General features: G+C 42.3%; 2 protein-coding genes across 6 annotated transcripts in view; one reads left to right on the forward strand and one right to left on the reverse strand.

Annotated features, from left to right (window-relative positions):
* Positions 1-12,445, forward strand: part of ppp1r1a (protein phosphatase 1 regulatory inhibitor subunit 1A) — a 185,286-nt gene extending 172,841 nt beyond the window's left edge. For both annotated transcript variants that reach the window (XM_062971066.1, XM_008116424.3), the window contains 2 exons: positions 3,702-3,819; positions 10,548-12,445. In XM_062971066.1, coding sequence (XP_062827136.1) covers positions 3,702-3,819; positions 10,548-10,551 — 122 coding nt within the window. In that variant the 3' untranslated portion in view covers positions 10,552-12,445. The remainder of the gene's footprint in view (positions 1-3,701; positions 3,820-10,547) is intronic.
* Positions 12,446-14,351: 1,906 nt separating this feature from the next.
* pde1b (phosphodiesterase 1B) overlaps positions 14,352-22,887 on the reverse strand; it is a 178,587-nt gene continuing 170,051 nt past the window's right edge. For all 4 annotated transcript variants that reach the window (XM_062971065.1, XM_016995783.2, XM_008116423.3 and 1 more), the window contains exons 14-16: positions 21,862-22,004; positions 20,556-20,676; positions 14,352-17,436 (exon numbers count right to left, since the gene is read on the reverse strand). In XM_062971065.1, the coding sequence (XP_062827135.1) occupies positions 20,579-20,676; positions 21,862-22,004 (241 nt within the window). In that variant the 3' untranslated portion in view covers positions 14,352-17,436; positions 20,556-20,578. The remainder of the gene's footprint in view (positions 17,437-20,555; positions 20,677-21,861; positions 22,005-22,887) is intronic.

Below are 22,887 nucleotides of genomic sequence, written 5' to 3' on the forward strand. Positions count from 1 at the left end.
TGCAAGAGGGGGTTCTGTGTGTGCGCGCATGCGCGCGGGAAGAGTTGGGAGGATTGTGTTTGTACGCATGCGCACATCGCCTGTTGTGTTTTTTTTGGTGTTGTGATTGTGTTTTTTGTTTGTTTATATTGTATCTTACTGGAGGCGGGGATGATGGATTGTGTGGGTAATTTTAGAGTTTGGGGGATGTTGGGTTTTGTTGTTCTGTGCATCGCCACGATGCCAAAAGCCTTTTATATATATAGATGTACTTCCCTCTGCACTTCCCCCATCAATAGAATCAAAGCCTTGAGTTGCCCATTTTCCTGTTGGAATTTGACAGATCTCGACTGGATGCATTGTTTCCACAATTAGGATGAGAAAAGAGGCGGGACTGTCCTCTTTTCCATGAACGCTCATAGGCAAAATGACAATTCTAATAATTATGAGAATCCATGAATGTGGAGGCAGGAATTAGTCCAGTGTAAGTTGTGTGTTAACACAATAGTATGTGAGTTCATTTACAAAGATTAAAACATGAAAATGAGAAGCTCATAGTGCTCTTGATCATTTAATATGGCATACTTATGCTGCTCGGCTTATGATAAGACATGGGGCGGAAGTGCAAAATTTTAATTTGCCTAAGGCAGCTAAAAAATAAAATAAAATTCTTTGGCTGACTCTGCACAATAGCAATTGGCCCAATAGTGTAGCAGCACTGCAAAGAAACACACAAAGACTAGCATTTTTCTGTTTTGAAGTCCATTCGTTCCCCTTGCAGTAACCCAGATTCTCTGGGAGGTCTTTTTTTTTGTCCTGAATTCCAGTTAACAAGGACTACAAAGCTTTGAAGTGTTCAAAGAGTCAATGCAATTCAAAAGAGGTTTGAGTTGGATGGGCTGTTACTGTTCATTTCACAAATCTGCCAGGGAGTTTCTTTTCTACAGGGATGTATATAGAACACTACAAGTAAGATGATGGGAGAGAGATGTAAGCAGGTGTTTTTATGTGTGCATTTATGATGCCACCTTACACACACACACACACACACACACACACACACACACACACACACAGACAGTCCAGAACCTCCAGCAATTGAAGCTGTTCTTAAGATACATACATATTTTTAATCATTTGCCTGCTAGGTAGGAACTGGAGCATCCTGCAATGTATGTGAAGTTAATTAACTTTTGATAAGTCATCTTAAGAGGCCTTTGTCCTGAAATGTTGCATATAACATAAGCACTTCAGCATCCATCTGATATAATATAAAACTAAGAGCCAGTTTTGAGCCTCCTGCCAGAGACGTAAAGTGGGGTATAAATAAATATAATAATAAGAGTAATAGTCATCATCATCATCATCTAACAAATGCTACATTCAGCAAAGGACAAGAGGGATCCTCTCATCTCTGCAGGAGTCTACCATATACCATGCAGCTGTGGACAAGTCTACATAAGAACCACCAAACGCAGCATTGCCCAAACATGAATCAAGGAACATGAAAGGCACTGCAGACTAATCCAATCAGAGAAGTCAGCCATAGCAGAGCACTTGATGAACCAACTGGATACAGCATATTATTTGAGACACACAGAAATGTTGGACCACTCCAACAACTACCATGTCAGACTACACAGAGAATCTATTGAAGTCCACAAGCATATGGACAATTTCAACATAAAGGAGGAAACCATGAAAATGAACAAAATCTGGCTACCAGTATTAAAAAAAAATCTAAAAGCAGAACAGTAAATAAAGAGTAAGACTAAAAAAACCCGGAAATTCCAGACAAGAATCCATTGGGGCCAGCTAACACATCCCAACAAAGTATTTCCCCAGGCAGCTACCGACCAGGCCTTGAAATTGCAGGCCATTAAAATGCTAATGAAGGTGGCAAATTGCTACATTCACACGTACCTCAAGCAGGCAAGAGTTCTTTCTCCCACTCTGGCTATTCCACAGATATATAAACCTCAATTAGGCACACGTACCTCAAGCAGGCAAGAGTTCTTTCTCCCACTCTGGCTATTCCACAAATATATAAACCTCAATTAGGTTCCAACAGACCCCTTAACCTCTGAGGATGCCTGCCATAGATGTGGGTGAGACATCAGGATAGAATGCTTCTGGAACATGAACATACAGCCTGGAAAACTCACAACAACCCAGTGATTCCAACCATGAAAGCCTTCGACAATATAATAATAATAATTTTGTCAGTATGTGTTTTGATATAGTGTGAAATAGTGCTAGTAGTTTAAAGCTGTGTGATCCAGAAGTGAAGAGGTTAATTCATAGAGTGGAAATGAATTGCCTGAGTGTAACTTTGGGAGGTTCCAGTTTCTAGCTGGATTGAGTGTTTGAGATAAGGATGGAATGTTACTCCTTGCTGCTTTCTCTGAAGTAGTCAGATGTGGTCTGGTTATAAATCCAGTCTGCCTTGTAATAGGTGTAAATACTGAAGTTTGAGCCACTTTGACAGCTGAACGAAGGAGTCGGAAGTTAGAAGTTATTCCGTGCCTTCTTGGCAGACAGCCAGGATCAGAAGTAATTGAGACGGGGCAGGTAATTTGTCTCAATTAACAACTGATAAATTCGAGCACAAAGACTCTGGAGACCAGCACTCAAATCACCACTTGACCACAGAAATCCACTGGCTGACCTTAGGCAAGTCACACTGTCTCACCACCAGAGGAAGACAAAGGCACCCCCCTCCCACCACCAAACAAATGTAGCCAAGAAAACCCAGTGATATATTCACTGTAGGTTTGCCATATGTTGGAAACGAACTGAAAGCATACATAACAACAAACACTATAGAACCAAGTAAGGAATTTGTGGTCTTCCAGATGTTCCTAAATTACACCTCCCACCATTCTTGAGCATTGGCTCGGTCAGTTGTGACTGGTTAAAGTGTGGGTCCAGCAACACCAGAGAAGTCACGGGCCTCTCACTGTTACTGCTGCAGCAGTAGGTGGTTCCCATTTTAGTACGACAATGAATGTTCTCACCATTTTAAGTATGTACTAGATTTGTTACCTTGAGCATCTTTAATGTATGCATCAATGAAATCTGAATCGGATTCTCCACTCCATTAACATGGTAGCCATCAGGTATCACAGCTTTGCTTTGAACAGCATGGAAATCCTTTTTTTTTTCCTGATCCCATTGCCAATCACCAGATTGTAGGTGAAAGATTCCAGTAGTCACACATGGAGATCTGTGAGAATTCTCTCTCTGCCATAGAAGAAACATATACGGTATCTTTGTGGGCAGAAAGAGGTGAATGCCTGAAACTGCTTCCACTATTAGCATAAATGGGTCAGGAATGTGGAAAGCTAGAGTTCTGGATGTTTGTTGACTATGGAATGGGATGAAGAGAGGATTATGATTGTAGCGGCATAATGGATTTAGCATTTCCACTGAGCATCTACTCATTAATATAACCCCTCAAATCCTTCTTAAGCAATTATGACAAATTCAGGGCCTGTCTGCGCATCTAGGTAGTGGGAATTATATGTAACGGTGAATCTCATCTAGTTTCCGCTGTTCCTTGGTGACCCAGTTTCCGAGAGTTTTCTCTAGGGCACTATTTTGACAGCTTCTTTGGGCTTATTATGGGAGCATCTGCCAGTGTTGTCATTTCATTGTCTCTCTCACACACACACTCTTTTGCCTATTTTCTCATACACTTTTGGGGATATTGTTTTTTGCAGAAGGAAGAATCCCTGGAGCATGCGGAGCAGAGAGACCTCATAACGCAAGACCAGGGTTGTCGTCAGAGAAGCAAGGAGTCCATATACCACCGAAGGGAAAGGAGCGGCTGGCCAAGGAGTATGTACCATAGTACATCTAAAGCTGATTTGGGGTAGCAGTGAGAGGGAAGCAAGGGACAGCTCAGCTGTCTTTGTGGAATGCAAAACCAGAAATATGTTGGCCCTATTCTCCAAGTCATAGTACCAATGTGTTCCTCCCCACCCCCAAGATCTTCACTTCTTCATAGGAAAATCTGTTGCAAGAAAGGGACTTGAAGTCTTCATCACACTAGAGAAAAAATCCACTTAAAATCCAGATTCTGCTTTCTGCAGAATTCTGGGGTTTGCGTTTATTGAGGCTGTTAAAGGCTTCTCCCTAAACTACAAACCCCAGAATTCTGTAGGAGGCAGAAACCGGATTTTAAGTGGATTTTTTCTCTAGTGTGATGAGGCTCTAAGTGGTGTCAAATGTTCACCTCTTCAGGGTGTACATTAAGGTTTATGGGCTGAAGTTAATCTATGCATACTCCCTGTCCCCCCACCACCAAATAATACATTTTGGCGTGTATCCTATTAATGACTTACACACACTTTACACCTTATTAAATTGTTTTTGGATGGGATGCACAGCAGAGTAGCTGAGTATTCACAGCCGTGGAAAATAGCAGGGTGGCAGAGCTATTCTCTCATTGTCCTCCATTGCAAATTCTTCCAGGTCTTTGAGTGATTTCTCCTGCTCCTTCTTACCAAAAGGGAATGGTGGAAGGCAATTCAGGCTGTCTTGCTGCCCTGAATTCCTAGGAGACCAAAAGGGTGTGTGTGTTCCATTTGCAAGAATACATCATCCCCCCCCCCTACCCCGGCCTACCAGCCATGCTGACATCACTGGTTTCTTCATAGTCTACCTCAGGTCTCAGCTCCCTACAAATGAACAGCAGCAACAGGGACACTCCTAGGTCTAGACAGACAGTGGAAGGATGTGGAACTGCACATTCAGAGCCATACACACACGTAGGATCTCCATTAGAAGCATTCACCTGTTGGGTGTTTATTCAATCATTTGGTTGGATCCAAACTTTGTCATATTTGGGGTAGCTGCAGGCAGTGATTAAGATCCTTGCTCAGCTGACTCCCACCACTACTACCTTGCCATGACAAGGTAGATGACAATGGCAGTCTCCACTTGGATGTTCCCCATCCGCCCACCCCATAATCACTACATAACCATGCTGGTGCGTAGGAGGGAGTTGGTCAACAAGGACAATCATCACTGACTATATTGTGATAGCTTAGGCATGATGAAAAAGGCAATCCTCGGGGGGCACCCAGGGCTTTTCCAGAAGTCCCAGAAAATGGCATCATCATATCAACTGACTATAAGAACAAAGCCAGCAATTAAGAGCCTTTATTCAGGTTAGCATGGGGCTGCTTCATTCACAGCCCTGGAAAATAGTGGGGTGGGAACCCAGTCTCTATTTAAACATTCAGTGAAAGAGGATCCATCCCACATACTCAACACTCACTACATGGTAGTGGAGGGGGCAGGAAAGGGTTAGTCTGGACTGGAAGGGGCAGGAGTAATCCTTGAGGAAGATGGGCTTTTGGGAGTATTCTTCATGTCAAAGTTTTTTGACACTCAGATATTCTTTCCATCTGTACTTCAAAATTCAGTCTGATATCTTTGTAGGGAAATAAGTAGGCCAGTAATGGCCTGTTTTATAAGAGCTATTTACATCTTTACATTTATTAACGGTGCTCCATGCAGTCATGCCGGCCACATGACCTTGGAGGTGTCTACGGACAACGCTGGCTCTTCGGCTTAGAAATGGAGATTAGCACCAATCCCCAGAGTTAGACATGACTGGACTTAACGTCAAGGAAAAACCTTTACCTTTTTATTTACATCTTAATGCTTCGATAGCAACAACAGAAAATCTATTTTCTTCCCTTCTCCCCCCCCCCCCCCCCCCCCCCGCCCCCCAAATATTACAAAAAGCCAAATGTTTGAGCTTGTTTATGCTTAAGAAAAGATTCCAGGGAAATCAGCCTGACAATATCTGGCACCCAGTAGCCTCACTAGAATTCAGCCAGTTCTGTGAGATTTCCAAGGCTAAAAATGGATTGAAGAGCTTCACTCAGATTAAGGTGTTGTAGCGTGTGTGAATGTGCTGTTTCGCACCATGCTCACCCGAATGGTGGTGTGATACTCTGCTGTGTGCATGTATAGAAGAGGAGGGGGAAGAGTCAGAGTCAGCACAGTAAGTATCTGTTTCCCTTAGTGGGCATTATAAAGTCTCACTGTGACTTCAATTAGTTCCCCTTTCAGCTTAGATTAGTTTGCCCGAGATCAAACTGGTCAAAGGGAAAGTTCAAATGCTTCACTCAAGCCCGAGCTTAATCATAGTTGAAAGCAACATTATTTTGCACCATTGTCTGCATCTCGAATGAAGGGACAAAATTGGCCTCTGAGAAGAAAGGACTCAAACCGTCATGATGCCCTCCCCCAGACTCCTGTACCTCCTACTCAAAACTGCATTAGATTTCCTTTGGCAGGCACAGTGAGAAGAGATGCCTCTGCCCATTGCCTTCAGGCAATCTGCACACGGACCAGCACTGGTCAGTTTTAATATCCCATCACTTTCTGTCTGTCTCTGTCTATCTCTCCCCTAGGCTTTTTATGGAAGAATGAGTTAACTCAGCCTCAACATTAATCCATGGGTAGTTGTACATAAGTCTATAAGTGTGCAATCCTGTAGTTGTGGGTGAGCTTCTCTGTAGGATGGGAAGGGGGTCCCACCACCAGTCTTTCAATGCGCCAGTAGTTGGAGGAATTGCAGCAGTCAGGTCACGGAAGGCGTTGGAGCTCCCCTGGCAAAGGGAGTTCTCCCTCCAGACACATTATCCCCATTTCTGCAATATGGGTTCCATATTTTTTGCATAGAATTGCTGATCCCTAAAGGTAAAGGTAAAGGTTTCCCCTGACGTTCAGTCATGTCTGACTCTGGGGGTTGGTGCTCATCTCCATTTCTAAGCCAAAGAGCCGGCGTTGTCCGTAGACACCTCCAAGGTCATATGGTCGGCATGGCTGCATGGAGCGCCGTTACCTTCCCGCCGAAGCGGTACCTATTGATCTACTCACATTGGCATGTTTTCGAACTGCTAGGTTGGCAGAAGCTGGAGCTAACAGCAGCCGCTCACACCGCTCCTGGAGTTTGAACCTGGGACCTTTCGGTCTGCGAGTTCAGCAGCTCAGTGCTTTAACACACTGAGCCACCGGGGCTCCGAGTTAGGGTGAGCCCCACTGATGGGAATTAAAAGGCCCAACATCTTGTTTCCAACAGCACCTCGAACATGCAGCAAGGCACCCAAAACAGCATCTTCTCCTCTAGCCTTTCCCTCCCTCCCATTCATGCCCTACCCCTGCCAGTCATATATATGACTTATATCCAGACTCATGTTGCCTATGCTTATAGTTGGCTAGAGAATGTCCAGTCCTGCAGATGTTGTAGGGCCACAATTCTCACCCACCCTAGCCAACATATGCAATGATAAGGTCATAGGAGATTCAGACCAACAATATCTGGAGGCCCACATGTTCCTCTCTGATTTGGAGGAAAACTGATGCTTCAAAGATTCATGAAACATTCATGGGCAATAGCCACTGATGAAGCAATCCTGCTTCAATTTGCTTGTTAACATCTCTTGTGACATTTGAGCTTCATTCTGTGTTTGTGAAGGACGTATCTGCTCTGAATCTATTGCCAGACAGTTTCAGTAGGTCAGTCCTACATACACAATTTCCCGTTACCATGACAGCAGAATAAAGTATACATGTATATACACTTTTGTCCATACAATACTTGATTTTATAAGGCTCTTCTGTATTTTCTCTGTTCTGTTTATCTGAACTAAATACCCTCTATACTTAAACCATTAACTTTGGAGAGTTCCAACCACTTGATCATTAGAATTGCTTGTTTCTGCATTTTTCTGCACCTGTAATGGCCTTTCTAACAGTTCTTTGATGTTCTTGATGACCAAGAGACAACATTGTATTGGGTAGAATGCTTTAAAACCATCCTGGAAAGGTAGGGAGATTGCATCAATAAATCACATTATAATTAAACTCTTATAGAATCATAAAGTTGGAAGAGACCTCATGGGCCATCCAGTCCAACCCCCTGCCGGGAAGTAGGAAAATCGCATTCAAAGCACCCCCGACAGATGGCCATCCAGCCTCTGCTTAAAAGTCTCCAAAGAAGGAGCCTCTACCACACTCCAGGGCAGAGAGTTCCACTGCTGAACAGCTCACACAGTGAGGAAGTTCTTCTCAATGTTCATGTGGAATCTCCTTTCCTGTAGTTTGAAGCCATTGTTCTGCATCCTAGTCTCCAGGATAGCAGAAAACAAGCTTGCTTGCTCCTTCCTAAGACTTCTCCTCACATATTTATACATGGCCATCATGTCTCTTCTCAGCCTTCTCTTCTGAAGGCTAAACATGCCCAGCTATTTAAGCCGCTCCTCATAGGGCTTGTTCTCCAGACCCTTGATTAGTCACTCTCTTCTGGACACATTCCAGCTTGTCAACATCTCCCTTCAATTGCGGTGGACACAGTGTGATTCCAGGTGTGGTCTGATTAAAGAGGAATAGAGGGCTACCATGACTTCACTGGATCTAGACACCAGGCTCCTATTTATGTAGGCTTTTTTAAAATTATTTTTTGCTGCCGCATCACATTGTTGGTTCTTGTGCACCTTCCTCTCCACGAGGACTCCAAGATCTTTTTCACACATACTGCTGTCAAGCCAGGCATCCCCCATTCTGTATCTTTACATATCATTTTTTCTGCCTAAGTGGAGTATCTTGCCTTTGCCCCTGTTGAACTTCATTTTGTTAGTTTTGGCCCATCTCTCTAATCTGCTCCTATCTTCTGGAGTATTAGCTATCCCTCCCAATTTGGTGTCGTCTGCAAACATGATGATTGTGCCTTCTAGCCCTTCATCTAAATAATTAATAAAGATGTTGAACAGAACCGGGCCCAGGACCAGAACCCTGCTTATGGAACTCCATTCATCACCTCTTTCCAGGATGAAGAGGAAGTATTGGTGAGCACCCTTTGGGTTTGTTCACTTAACCAATTACAGATCCACCTAACCGTAGTTTTGCCTAGCCCACATTTTGACCAGTTCGTTTTCCAGGTCATGGGGGACCTTGTTGAAGGCCTTACTGAAATCCAGATACGCTACATCTATGGCATTCCCTGCATCTACCCAACTTGTAACTCTATAGAAAAAAAGAGATCAGATTAGTCTGGCATGACTTGTTTTTGGTAAATCCGTGTTGACTATTAGCAATGACTGCATTCCTGTCTAAGTGTTTGCAAACCACTTCCATAACTATCTTTTCCAGAATCTTACCTGGTATCGACATGAGGTTGACCAGACGGTAATTGTTTGGATCGTCCTTTTTTTCCTTCTTGAAGATAGGGACCACATTTGCCCTCCTCCAATCTGCTGGTACTTCTCCCGTTCTCCAAGAACTCTCAAAGATGATTGCCAGTGGTTCCGAAATGACTTCCTCTAGGTCTTAAACTTAGTTATTTGGCACAACTGGAGCAGACCCACTGAAGCAGTGAGGGGCTAGTACGTGCCAAAAAAAATAGTTCAGCTCTGGTTGGGAAGAACAATTGACTAGAGGTCTTAGAACATGAAGAACATGAAGGTGGGAGGTTATGTAGCTGTTGGACATGCACCTTCCAGCAGCCCTGGCTAACACAGTCAGTAGTGAAAAATATTCAAATCTCCTGTTGAGCAATACCTGGAGGGCCAAATAATTAATGCTCTGTCTAAGACATAGTAGAGGGGATCCTGTACAACTCATCATGTACAACAACCTGCTCAGTACAAGATTTCTTGGACAGGATGCAACTACACTTCAATGACTGATTCATATTCATGGTCTCTATAAATGTATGATTGTTGTCCTATTGGCATGATCATAAAAGTCTTCCAATCTTCCTTTACTTGACAGCAGCCTCTGTGAGCAATGGAGATTTGATCTCCCACTTATCAAGATGCAGCATAGTAACATTTAGGTGGCCCTCCTGCTAGTAATCTCCAGTACAGGGAGGGTGTTGCAACAGGGATCTTGTTTGTGATTGATACACCAAAAACCATTGATGGGAAGGAGATGGAAACATCAGGCGTGACAGCATAACAAACCTCCATCACGCACAGTGACTGCTGCCCAGGGAAGCACTATTGGGAAAGCTGGGCTGGGAGATGTTTCTTAATTAAGTGTGCTGAAATGCTAAGTAACTAAGCCACTTCATTAAGTAGCTGATCTAGGACCTAAGTTCTTTTCAATAGTAAAAGGTAAAGGTTTCCCCTGACATTAAGTCCAGTCGTGACCGACTCTGGGGGTTGGTGCTCATCTCCATTTCTAAGCCAAAGAGCCGGCGTTGTCCATAGACATCTCCAGGTCATGTGGCCGGCATGACTGCATGGAGCGCCGTTACCTTCCCGCCGGAGCGGTACCTATTGACCTACTCACATTGGCATGTTTTCGAACTGCTAGGTTGGCAGGAGCTGGGGCTAGCAGCGGGCGCTCATTCCACTCCCAGGATTTGAACCTGGGACCTTTTGGTCCGCAAGTTCAGCAGCTCAGCACTTTAACACACTGTGCTACCAGGGGCCCCTGTTCTCTTCAATAACCCCTCTTAAATAAATTCACCTTTTCAAAAGGTAATTTTGAAAAATCTAACGCAGACATTCATTAATATATTTGTTATTTCTCTTTGCCCGCAGGTGATGATCAACTTCTGGTATGGAGGCTACATCTGAAGGCAGGGCTCGTGCCTATCTGATGGAATATCTCACAGCTGTTTTCTTTTCTTTTTTCCTCTCCCTTTTTTAAAATGATTGTGGTTTTCCTTTCTTTTTTAAGATTTCAATTGCTGTTCAGATGTTTGTAATGCTTTTTCGTTAGTAAGAAAAATAATGATGTAATGGGGAGGAAATTATCCATTCAATTTGTGGGTTAATAGTCAGTTACAGGTGTAAAAAAAAGATTATGATTCAAGCCTAGAGCAATAGAAAGTTGATGTTTTTAATCAGAACTGGCAGAGCCTCTGTATTATAGCTCTTTTAACAGTGGCCCAGTTCTCCTGAACAGGAGATGAGTTGGTGTCTGAAATTGTGACACTTTAAACTTGCAGGTGGAGTCCACATGACTAAATATAAAAGAACTATTTGCTTATACACGTTGAATATCACTTATCCAGAATTCCAAAATCCGAAATACTTCAGAACCCAAAATTGTTCACATGAGGGCCACTTTTGCGTTCTGATGGTTTAGTGTACACAAACTTTATTTCATGCACAAAATTATTTTCTAAACTGTGTATAAAAGATACCTTGAGGCTAAATGTACATCAAACAGTAATGAATTTTGTACTTAGACTTGGGTCTCGTATATCTGAAAAAATCAGAAATATGGAACACTCATGATTTTGGATAAGAGATACTCAACATCTACACAATTAGAGAATAATTGTAGTTTAACTTTCTCCACCATGCCACTTTTTATAGATATGGTGGTGATATAGTACACGGTGTAGTACATACTGGGAAATCCACAGCTTTTCCTAGTGTGCATCAGAAGGAAAGGAGGCAGAGGACTGCTGGTATAGTTCATGGTAGCATCCACACGACTGGGACCTCTCAGTTACAGATGCGTGTTTAGTTGTGGAAGCCTCTTCACTATTTTCCAAAGGCAGGGCCCTGGCAGTTGCTATGGCCACTCACTTTTTCCATTTCCAAATTACAGGCCCCATTTTTAAGTCATCCACACTCTAGTAATGTTCCTGCCTGAGAGTTGTGGGGTGTCTCACCAATGACAGGGCATTTTTGTCCTTTCTGGCACCCCTCTCAAACTCAATTGCCTCCACATCAGGAGTAGTGCCATCCAGCAGTGCCTTCTGGGGGCGACAGGTTTTCCTCCCTTTAAACCACCTACAAGCCTCAATAGTGTGTGCGTAACAACCAGATGGGATCACACACAAGAAATAAGTACACTTGTTTCGTAGGGACACAAGGGTAGCTCTTTGTTACATAGTAATGAGTCCTTGAAATACCAGCCTATTCTTTATCTTCATACATGACATACAAACAGTATTTAACATTTTCTTTTAACCACTAGAAAACATTGGTAGGTGTCTGCATCCTGATAAGAAAACCAGCTGAAGATACTCTAGATAAGGAATGAAAGAAAAACACTCTCACGGTGTCTCTGATAGCAGTACTTTCAGCTGGAGCTCTCAACTGAAATGAGTCCTTTCTCTAAGACAGGAGGTGAGGGAGAAGATGCCTTCCTGGGTGTCATTGAACTCCAACTCCCATCAGCTCTGTGATTTGGAGTCCAACAGCATTAATGGAGCTGTAGGTTTTCCAGCATCTCCTGCTCGACACCATTACTAGTAATCATATATCATATCTCAGATAAAAAGTTAGCAGCACCAGGCTACAACCTGTGTGAGAACACAACTGTCCACCTACTCGAGGTTAACATAAAGTTTCGATGTTGTGCATCCTTGAATTGTTGACACTGTTGTACATATCTGGATTGCAATTCTGGACTCCCTGCCCTCCCCACCAACCTGCCGCACATGTGAATCCCGCTTCTTTTATTAAACGGGTCATCTTCGCTTGCTTTGTGGGTTTCCCAGTTAATGGCTCTATATTTCAGACACCACCCTTCAAAATGCTTATAAAGATGTTCTTCGTTCTCCCCTTGGCTTTACAGCCGTGCCTCTCAGCCTGTGACCAGATCTGTTCTGACACTTAGAGTCCCTCTGTGAGAAGATAAACCACAAAGGCCACACATTTCTGGAAAACACTAATCCAAAAACCTAGGCTGTTGAACTTTAAAAATGGCATACATACAAACAAAAAGATATTCAAGTCTTTGTAGTCTCTCTTTCCCTCCTACTGTGAACTGTCTCCTTGCATATTCCAGCTTGATGTCCAATTACAGGAAATGTTTCAGAAGTGCACATGAGACCGTTTGGGACCAATACATTCATACATGATCACAGATGTTGTCACAAGGTTCTTTGTAGGATCCCATTGATGTGACTCTGAGGCTCCAGAAAACAGAGAATTTGTTCCAACAAAGCACATGGAGGTTCAGGTGGCAAGATCTATTTTTCTGTGACCTGGTCAGCTACAAACCCCATCATCCTATTTACCCTTGGCCTCCATCACAGGAAGTATCAATGTGTCAAGGTGTTGCTTGAAATCTATGTTGTCTGATTACTTTGATTAAGAAGAACAATAGCAGAGATTTTCTCTAGCAAGGTCTATGAGGTAAATGGTCAAAAGTAAAAGGGGAGGGAATTCCTAGATAGGCACCATGGGATTCTAATGCTGTACCAATTGACTGTTCAGATACTAAATGACATAGTCAATACAACTTTGCAGCACAAGTCCAAACAGATATAGAGCATAGAGATACAAGAGTAAAGCATCAATTGTATCTGTATACAGTCTATGGTTGTCTTAAGTATAGTTCAGACATTACACTTGATATTCTAATTATTTTCTTAATTTTATCACCAGTGAGCATAATCACAAATCATCACATGGTGGCAAGAGATGCTTGGGGAATTAAACAGCATATGTAAAATACCATACCATCTCATGTATGCACCAAACTGAAAGTTTGGAGGTAGGCTGGCATTCTGAATTCATCAGAATGGGGAAGTTCAAGGAGCAAGCTGAATCTTTTTTCCACAATAGTTTGAGGGTCTTAAGCGTCTGGAAATTGATCCTATTCATCATCATTTGATCTGTACCCCTACACATGCATGAATAAGGTGAGGCTCAGCTTCCTCTCCATCACCCCCCCAAACCTTGCTAACCACTGTTTTGTCCAAGCATGAATGCTTGAACAATTTGATTCTGGCAAATTTTGATATACAGTAGAGTCTCACTTATCCCAACGTAAACGGGCCAGCAGAACGTTGGATAAGCAAATATGTTGGATAATAAGGAGAGATTAAGGAAAAGCCTATTAAACATTAAATTAGGTTATGATTTTACAAATTAAGCACCAAAACATCCTGTTATACAACAAATTTGACAGAAAAAGTAGTTCAATGCGCAGTAATGTTATGTTGTAATTACTGTATTTACTAATTTAGCACCAAAACATCACAATGTATTGAAAACATTGACTAAAAAAAATGCATTGGATAATCCAGAACGTTGGATAAGCGAATGTTGGATAGGTAAGACTCTACTGTAATTGAACATCCAGACAGACATGCAGCTATCTGAATGTTGTACTTTACCAAAGGTTACAATACAATTCCCATGCTGAGAAATCTACTAAAACCAATGTTTATAAATATATGAAAACATATTCACAATTATGCATTTTAATATGATATCCCAGATGTGGTGTTTTGGAGATGTTTGTTTTTTAAAGATGGGGAAAAACTAGGCGTGAATAACATGCAAAAACAGCAGGAACTAGAAACAGATTATTTCCATTTGCAATCCTTTGTAATGGTATTTCTTGTGTATACAAAAGAGAACTCAAGCCGCATCTCTCTTTTTTCCCATCATTTTTATTTATTTTTGTTGTTGCTGTTCATTCTTTTCCTTTTATTTGTTACGTTTCTTTTACATGCGTATAACTTGGAAGTCTGCATTGGACTATGGATCTGTTTATAATAAGAATTTTGAATTCAAGAAACAGAACAAAACAAAAAAAGAGTTACTTACTGCATGGTAGAAAATTTATGTCCGAGGTACAAATACATACAGAATTCCACGGACCAAATGTGTTGACGGCAGGAATAGGGGTATTTACAATGCCATGGGGGACCCCGTGTGGGTGGCTGGAAATGAGAACAGCAAAGTTATGTCCTGTTTGGTCACTTGGGGGTGAGGTGGGGACACAGCAGAGTCAGGGTGATGATAACTCCACCCCTTGATGGTCCTTGTTCAACCATGTCAGAAGAAGTATTCAAAGCATTAGACATCGAAGCTGAAGAATATATATGGAACATTTCTTCATTTTAAGTAGAAGTGAGGGGAATGGGGCGAACGTTCAAAAATGGGGAGTAGGTTCATTATGGGGAAAAACTCAGGCCAGAAGTTCATTATGGGAACTAAAATATTTCAGGAGAGGGCAGACACTTCTCTTTGAAGAAATGGAGCACCATCTTGTTCTGCCACAGATTTTAAAACATTCAAATTTTCCTTCCAAACTTCTGGCAGCTTTCAGAAGCCTCTCAACTACAGTTTCTCTCACACTGCCTTCATAAATCTGCATACTCTGTGGCTGCCTTGCATGGGGATGTTATTGAAATATGCCAAAAGAGCTCACCTGTTTGATCCTCACTTCCACATTCTTATTAAGTGCAAGAATACTCAGGCCCTGCAATCTGAAGGCGAAACCTATTGGTTCAACAGGATAAGTAAAATACAACTTGTCCTACCTGGAATGCTCTAATAATAGCATCAGCCCAATTAGCACCAGACAGTGTGAAGAACGAGGAATTACATATATTGCATCCCTGCATATTTTTTTAAAAAAATACCACTAAGAATACTCCCGGGACCCTAGATTTTCCATCCTAGATTTTGACTTTGATCATGTCTGATCAATTGTTGCCAAAAATGTATGATCCTTTTCAGACTGTGTCATATACTTTCTACAACTCGGCCTGAGATAGAGTTTCTCAGAGTCAATCCTTGTCATAAGAAGAGCCATATCACATTGCTGTGTTGAGAATAGAAATTTGGATGGATCCACAAATAGTAGGCCAAAGGCTAATGCATCATGTCCCCTTTGCCCAATCTGCCTTTCATATTTGTCACTTTTCTTATTCGGCTCTTCAGCAGCTACCACTCCTCCTTGGGGCCCTGTCTTAGTTGGGTTGCATAAGTAAACATAGATGGCCTCAAAAGGGAACAGCCATCTGGAACAGCAATATCAATGGAGAATTACCTCCACTCGCTGAGAACTAGCCAATTTGACTCTCTAAAACCTAATATTCTTCAAAGTCATACAAGAACTCTTAAGAGAAATTCCAGGATCATTTCTGATGCTGTCTTTTCACAAACTACAGCCTAGCAGTGACCACAAACCCTAGTCTATTAAGCCAAGGCCTTAACTATGTTCAAAGAGAAATACTGGGGTTTAAGGGAAAGAAATGCTGGACTTACAGTCCATCCTCTGTCCTGAATAGATGTACATGATCTATAGCCCAAGCAAAGAATAATCTGCACTTTGTTATTTCCATTATTACTTAGGTGAGCCCTAATTTTGAAAAATAAAATGGTTCTGTGACCCATAAAACCCTTTGCTCTCACTTCTGCTTGGAGGACCTTCCCAGAAGTAAGCTGTCCCTTCCTACCTCCACCCCCTTCACACATAAGAAGATGTACATGGGCACATGTCAGCCACTGATAAATGCTTCCTACAGATTATCCAAGCCCACACACAGCATGATATGGCTCTGTACTGAGATAGGTACCGTATATACAAATTAGAATTTCTCTCCTTGTGGAGAGAAAAATGTGGAGTATAAATAAACATAAGATAATAAAGAAAGCTTTTTCCCAGAAGTCAACACCTGTAGAATGATCATCTTGTGCCAAGGTCTATCTGGCATCTGTATTTCTCATCTGTGAAATGTGATGGAAGAGCCTATGGAGAGGAGGAGGAAATTCAACAGAGCTCCAACTCCTGACCCATAACAATAGATCTGTGAAATGGAGCCATGATTACCAGGCAATCAGCAAAGGAGGTGCGGTACTTTAAAAAAATACCATAGGTTACTATACTGCTTGGGATTCTTGAAAGTGGGCATACGTAATTCTGATCCAATTTGGTTTAATGCTGAAGCAATGGAGAGAAGACCACCTGATCTTAAGATAGAGCATTGTCACTCAAAAGGCTGAACTTATGAGAGGCTTTGGAAAACTTGTCCAGTAAGCAAATTTTACAGGAAGTGTGTTTTTTTTTTTGGGGGGGGGGGGGGGGAGGGAGGGTGTGGATCTTGGGTTGAGTTGGTTTAAGATCACCTAAGGACATCTGAGAGCCGTGTTGATACATGAGGACAAGATTCTCCCTGCCAGCCACTGCTTTCCAACTTAGACACAGTTATGAAATCTATAAGCTCCTTCCCCATGCAAAATGCAGGCATAGCCCCTTTTGTTTCTACAAAAAAAAAAAAAAAAACAGTTCAGCAATCACCTCGGCAGTCACTTTGCTGTTTGGCAGTGAGAAGCCTTACCCGAGCTGTTTGATGCTTCTGGGAAAAAAGGTGTGCATTTGTGTGTGACTGCTTGTATGTAAATGTACGGCAATCCCCAGAGGCCACAGAGACCATTGGTCCATGGGTGCTTAGTGACTTAGGTGGGGAATATACACATGGGGGAGGGGGTCTCTCTCATTCTCTGCAGCTCAGGGATGGGACAGGCAGTGGGTGCTGTGTGTGATGTCGACATCGTTTGCATTTATTATTATTAATAGTATTATTATTATTACTAGTAGTATTGATGGTCGCATTCACGTCACACCCTCCTCGAGCCAGGGCGCCCGGGTGTGGCTCCCTCTCCCTGTGCGGATGGTGCTGAATCGATGGTATCGAAGACTTCGGAGTAAATTTGCGACGGTCACCTGTCAATTAAACAGAAATAGAATCAAGAGCCAGACTCAGTGCTGTGGACCATAAATGTGTGTGGGTAGAGCTCGGTGGGGGAGTGATATTGGAAGACAACTACTGCAATCCTGCACTAGGAATAAATCATGCCAATTATTGTTTTTTTTTCCATCTGAAAATAATAACTCAGCTCAGTCTCTATATTCATGATGGGCACATTCCAATACGCCATGGACATATAAAAATGCAGATAATAGCAAACCCTATGTTTTGACTATACTTTGACTGGAAATACAGCATTGCAAGATCAAGAGAGGCCTACAAACATTTCTAGGGGGCTACCTTTAGAAGAGCAAGTACAGTAGAGTCTCACTTATCCAAGCCTTGCTTATCCAAGCTTCTGGATTATCCAACGTATTTTTGTAGTCAATGTTTTCAGTATATCATGATATTTTGGTGCTAAATTCGTAAATACAGTAATTACAACATAACATTACTGCATATTGAACTTCTTTTTCTGCCAAATTTATTGTATAACATGATGTTTTGGTGCTTAATTTGTAAAATCATAACCTAATTGGTTGTTTAATAGGCTTTTCCTTAATCCCTCCTTATTATCCAGGATATTTGCTTATCCAAGCTTCTGCCGGCCCATTTAGCTTGGATAAGTGAGACTCTACTGTACCATATATACTCGAGTATAAGCTGAGTTTTTCCTCCCTTTTTAGGGCTGAAAAAGCCCCCTTCGGCTTATACTTGAGTGAGGGTTCTGGCTTATAAGGGTCAGCTTATACTCGAGTATATAGGTAATCAGAGTTGGACAGTCTTATCTTATTAAAGTCTCATTATTATCTTAAATTACAGTTTTATGTAAATATTCAAATACATTTAACCTACTGATGCCTCAATTAATGTAATTTTATTGGTATCTGTTTTTATTTTTATTTTTGAAATTTACCAATAGCTGCTGCATTTCCCACTCTCGTCTTATACTCAAGTCAATAAGCTTTCCTAGTTTTGTATGATAAAATTAGGTGCCTCAGCTTATATTCAGGTCAGCTTATACTCAAATATATACAGTAAGCGAAATAAGTTGAAATCAGATTGGTAGACTTGGGTATTGCACTGTCTTAGCATTGGCATGTTGCTTCATAGTGCACAAAGTGCCCACAATCACCCTTCGAAATGGGCCAGTTTTATTACTCACATTTAGCAGATGGGGTGGTAGGGTGGTAGTGGCATTGCTATCTAAGGCTAGCTGTGAGAAAGGACCAGACCCATATCTCTATGTGAAAGTGGGCAACTTGTGGCTTTCCAAATGTTTTCCCATTCATGACTACTACTATAATCCAACAGCAACACAAGGGCCAAAGGTTAGCCACCACTGCTGTAAGGCCAGGTCTGCTTTAATCAAATGTCACTGGGAATCAAATGTGAATATTCTACGTACTCATGTAAAAGTCTAAAAATCAACTAAAAAAAACCTGGATCAACTTATCCATGGGTCAATATGAATACAGTACCGTGACTCATAAAAAAAACCCATCCTCTTCTCTGAACAGAATGGCAAAACACAAGAGCTTAGTCTGCCCTGGGAGAACCTAAGCAAAACACCAAACCCTCTCACTCTCTCTACTCTGGTGCAGTTGACAGCTTTTTTAAATGCCTGGGGAAGAGAAATTGTGGCAGTGGCCAGGGGCAGTTGGCTCCAAGCCAGCAATGATGTTTTCCTCTCTCCACAGAATGACCCTTGATTTATCCATAATTTTTGCACAAAACCTGCTCACAGCATATACATTAAGTTGACTTATACATGGCCATATATGATGGATTTCCCAAGGCTAATACCAGAAGGGTCCCCCCTCATCCTTGCAGTTTCCATTTCCTCTAGATTTAGGTTCCATGAGCAGTGAGTTCCAGTCAGAAATTATAAATGACACCATGATCCCAAGACACCATATCTCCACTCCCTCCCTGCACCCCTTTATCCCATAATTTCTTGCTAGATCATGACATGGCATCATCTTGCTTCACAATGGGATGTGTCCACCACCAACCTAAAGCAATGCAAGTGCAGTGGCATACATATAGTTGTATCTCTTTAATTGAGGGGTATGATCTAGGCTGGAGTCTAGGGAGGACTCAAGAAGAACTAAATGAGGCTACCATTGCTTCTGCAGAAACACATTCCCATCATCTGATGTGTCAGAGAGAGAGCTTTTTTGCCCAAAGATAGGCCTGGCCATGATTGTAATCTTAATTGTCAGTCATGGGTGGGTGGATAAAAAGTGGAGATTTCTTTGTTGAAATATCACTTTCACTACTGATGCTGGTCTGCAAGCTCTACCCCTCTCTTCCTACTGTTTCTGACATGGGGGTATCTACTTGTCTGTCTGTTCACATTTCTGTTTGGAAATGGAAAGTTTATCTTGCTATATTTCTATGCTGCTGTTCAAAGCTACAATAAAGGCAATCCCCTTTTGAGCCAGGCTACAGGCCATCCTGATCATATGTGGCAGATTCCAATGACTGCTGGGAGCTATCCAGTGGTTTATCTGAAAACATGGTCCAGGATACTTTGCTTCTTGAGATGATGATGAAATGGAACACCTCCAATGCTCAGGTTTTGCACTTCTTGGGGAAAAATATTGCTGAACTAAACAGATATCACTCCTGCTCCCCACTTCCCAGCCCACTCACAGCAAGCCACCTCCTGGTAAGCCTGCTTCTAGATGACAACATTTAAAACTAAAGGATTCCCCCAGGCAGGAATGAAGCTTACATGGTCATTAATGCTAATCAAGGTGATTAATTACAACATTCACACTTGCCTCCCACAGACAAGAATTCTTTCTCCCACCCTGGACCTTCCACATATATATAAACTTCCCTTGCTTAGTTTTCCAATATACCTCACAACCTCTGAGGATGCCTGCATAGATGTGGGCAAAACGTCAGGAGAGAATGCTTCTGGAACATGGTCATACAATGAGGAAAATGTACAACAACCCAGTGATTCCGGCCATGAAAGCCTTCAACAACACAAATCTAAACAAATTGAGAAGAACAAACAAAGAAGGCAGAGCCAGCAAGATCCCTGCCAACAAATGTCACACTGTTGCTGAGAAACACCCACCTTGCTCTCTCACACAGGCTGCGCTATTCCACATTGCCATTCTGATTGTGCTGGTTTTCAGGCGTCCTTGGCTCCTCCTCACATGGTGAGAGCTCATCAATGGAGGTCTGGTTTGTAATCCCTAGAGAGAGAATGGAAGAGTTAGAAGCAGGACATTGTGAATCCTCAAAAGTCAAGAGACCTGTGGAAAGTCAAGGCGTAGTGTGACATGGCATAAGACAGAGCACAAGCCTTGAAATGTGGTAATGATGGAGGTAATCAGGGGCAAGTAACAAATGCCTCTATGCCATTGGTTCTCAACCTGTAGGTCCCCAGGTATTTTGGCCTACAACTCCCAGAAATCCCAGCTAGTTTACCAGCTGTTAGGATTTCTGGGAGTTGAAGGCCACAACATCTGGGGATCCACAGGTTGAGAACCACTGCTCTATGTGACGAATTGATTGAATAAATATGTTTGTAGTCTGGCTAGGGCCTATTAAGACCTGGCAAATCTGAAGACACCATCCTAAATTAGGATCCTGGAAAATTACATTAAGGAGAACAAAGGAGGTGAAGAATTCATTAACTCTGGCATGAAAAGTGCTAATGAGAAAACTGCTAAACTGAACTGAGCACTTTGGTTGTAAGCAACACATATTTACATACAGCCCAGAAAACTCACAGCAACCCAGTGATTCCGGACATGAAAGCCTTCGACAATACTAATTTACATAGTTAAAGACAACAGCTCATTAAGTTAAAGAAGTTAAACAACCCATCTATTCTGGAATTGATGAGGCTCCGTTGGGTCTTCGCTGGATGACAGAAGATATCTAATCGACCAAATAATGGATAATCAAAAGTTCTACACAAGAGACCCTTTTCCTTTTAGGCTGTCTGCCAGATCTGCAGGGATGCAGCTCTGTCAACCCACCTCTCTTCTCCCAGGAGCAGGCCTGAATGGAGGAGGAATGGTAAAAATGAATGTTGAATGTATGGATTATGAGTGAATGTTGGAGTAAATGTGATGTTCCCCCTTTGTCTGTGTAACTAACTAATATAGCTAAAACCAATACTGAGTCTGTGTCTACTTCTTTCTCTGAAAGTACCTGATGTGTCTGGTGAGTCTGCTGTTCTAAATACAGCAAAAGAAAACCAACAAAGAGGAAGGTTGGTGTTAAAGTTGGTGGATCCTTCCCACACATCCCTTTTCCTAATTACTCTGGAAAAGGGTTGCACTGAATATACTCCCTTCTCCAGTTCTAAGCGAGAATGGTCACATCACACATATACACACACATAAATCTGCGCAGCAGCCAATCCTTACCACTGGCAGCCCTCTCCTTCCACTTTTGCTTGTTCTCTTGGATATACTTTGACCAGGTGGAACGGAAGCTGTTGATGTCTGCGTTGATGTCTCCCATCTCAGAATGGTCATCTACCGATGGTTGACGCCAGTGGGAACTGTGGCTGGTGGGACATAGTCAAAATCTCTTTTAAATCTCCAGAGGGTAAAGGCAGACACAACTCCTTTTGTCTCCCTGTTCTTTGATGTATGGGGGATTATTACACCCACAAGCCAGGATGGTGTAGTAATTTGAGTACTGGATTTGAGCTCTGGAAGACCAAGGTTCAAATTCCTGCTTCGCAATGAAAACCACGACAAGTCATACTCTCTCAGCTTCACGACAGGGCACATTACAATCAGTGTAAGTCAGAAACGTGTTCAAAAAATAAGACAACGAATTACACATATTTCTAATCTGCAGTCATATGCCATTTGCTTAGCTGGTGGATACATAGCCATGAAAATTTTCTTAGATCAACAACCCAAAATCATTTACCATGCACTATACAAGTTAAAGGTAAAGGTTTTCCCCTGACGTTAAGTCCTGTCGTGACCGGCTCTGGGGGTTGGTGCTCATCTCCATTTCTAAGCCAAAGAGCTGGCATTGTCCGTAGACACCTCCAAGGTCATGTGGCTAGCATGATTGCATGAAGCGCTGTTACCTTCCCGCCAGAGCGGTACCTACTGATCTACCCACATTTGCATGTTTTCGAACTGCTAGGTTGGCAGGAGCTGGGGCTAACAGCGGGCGCTCATTCCGCTCCCGGGATCTGAACCTGGGACCTTTTGGTCCGCAAGTTCAGCAGCTCAGCGCTTTAACGCACTGTGCCACCAAGGTATACAAGTTAGGTATACCTATATCCAGATAATAATATTTAGAGGGCCATGTATTCCTTGTTTTTATATTTTCTGAATACCAGGAACATTGTTGAAGTCCGAGGTAGGAAACTACCTCGAGAGTACCTTGAAAGGGTAATTTTCTGCCCCTGTAATCCTCCAAGGCCC

The sequence above is a fragment of the Anolis carolinensis genome, chromosome 2 (assembly GCF_035594765.1).
Source record: "Anolis carolinensis isolate JA03-04 chromosome 2, rAnoCar3.1.pri, whole genome shotgun sequence".
NCBI classification, from domain to species: domain Eukaryota; kingdom Metazoa; phylum Chordata; class Lepidosauria; order Squamata; family Dactyloidae; genus Anolis; species Anolis carolinensis.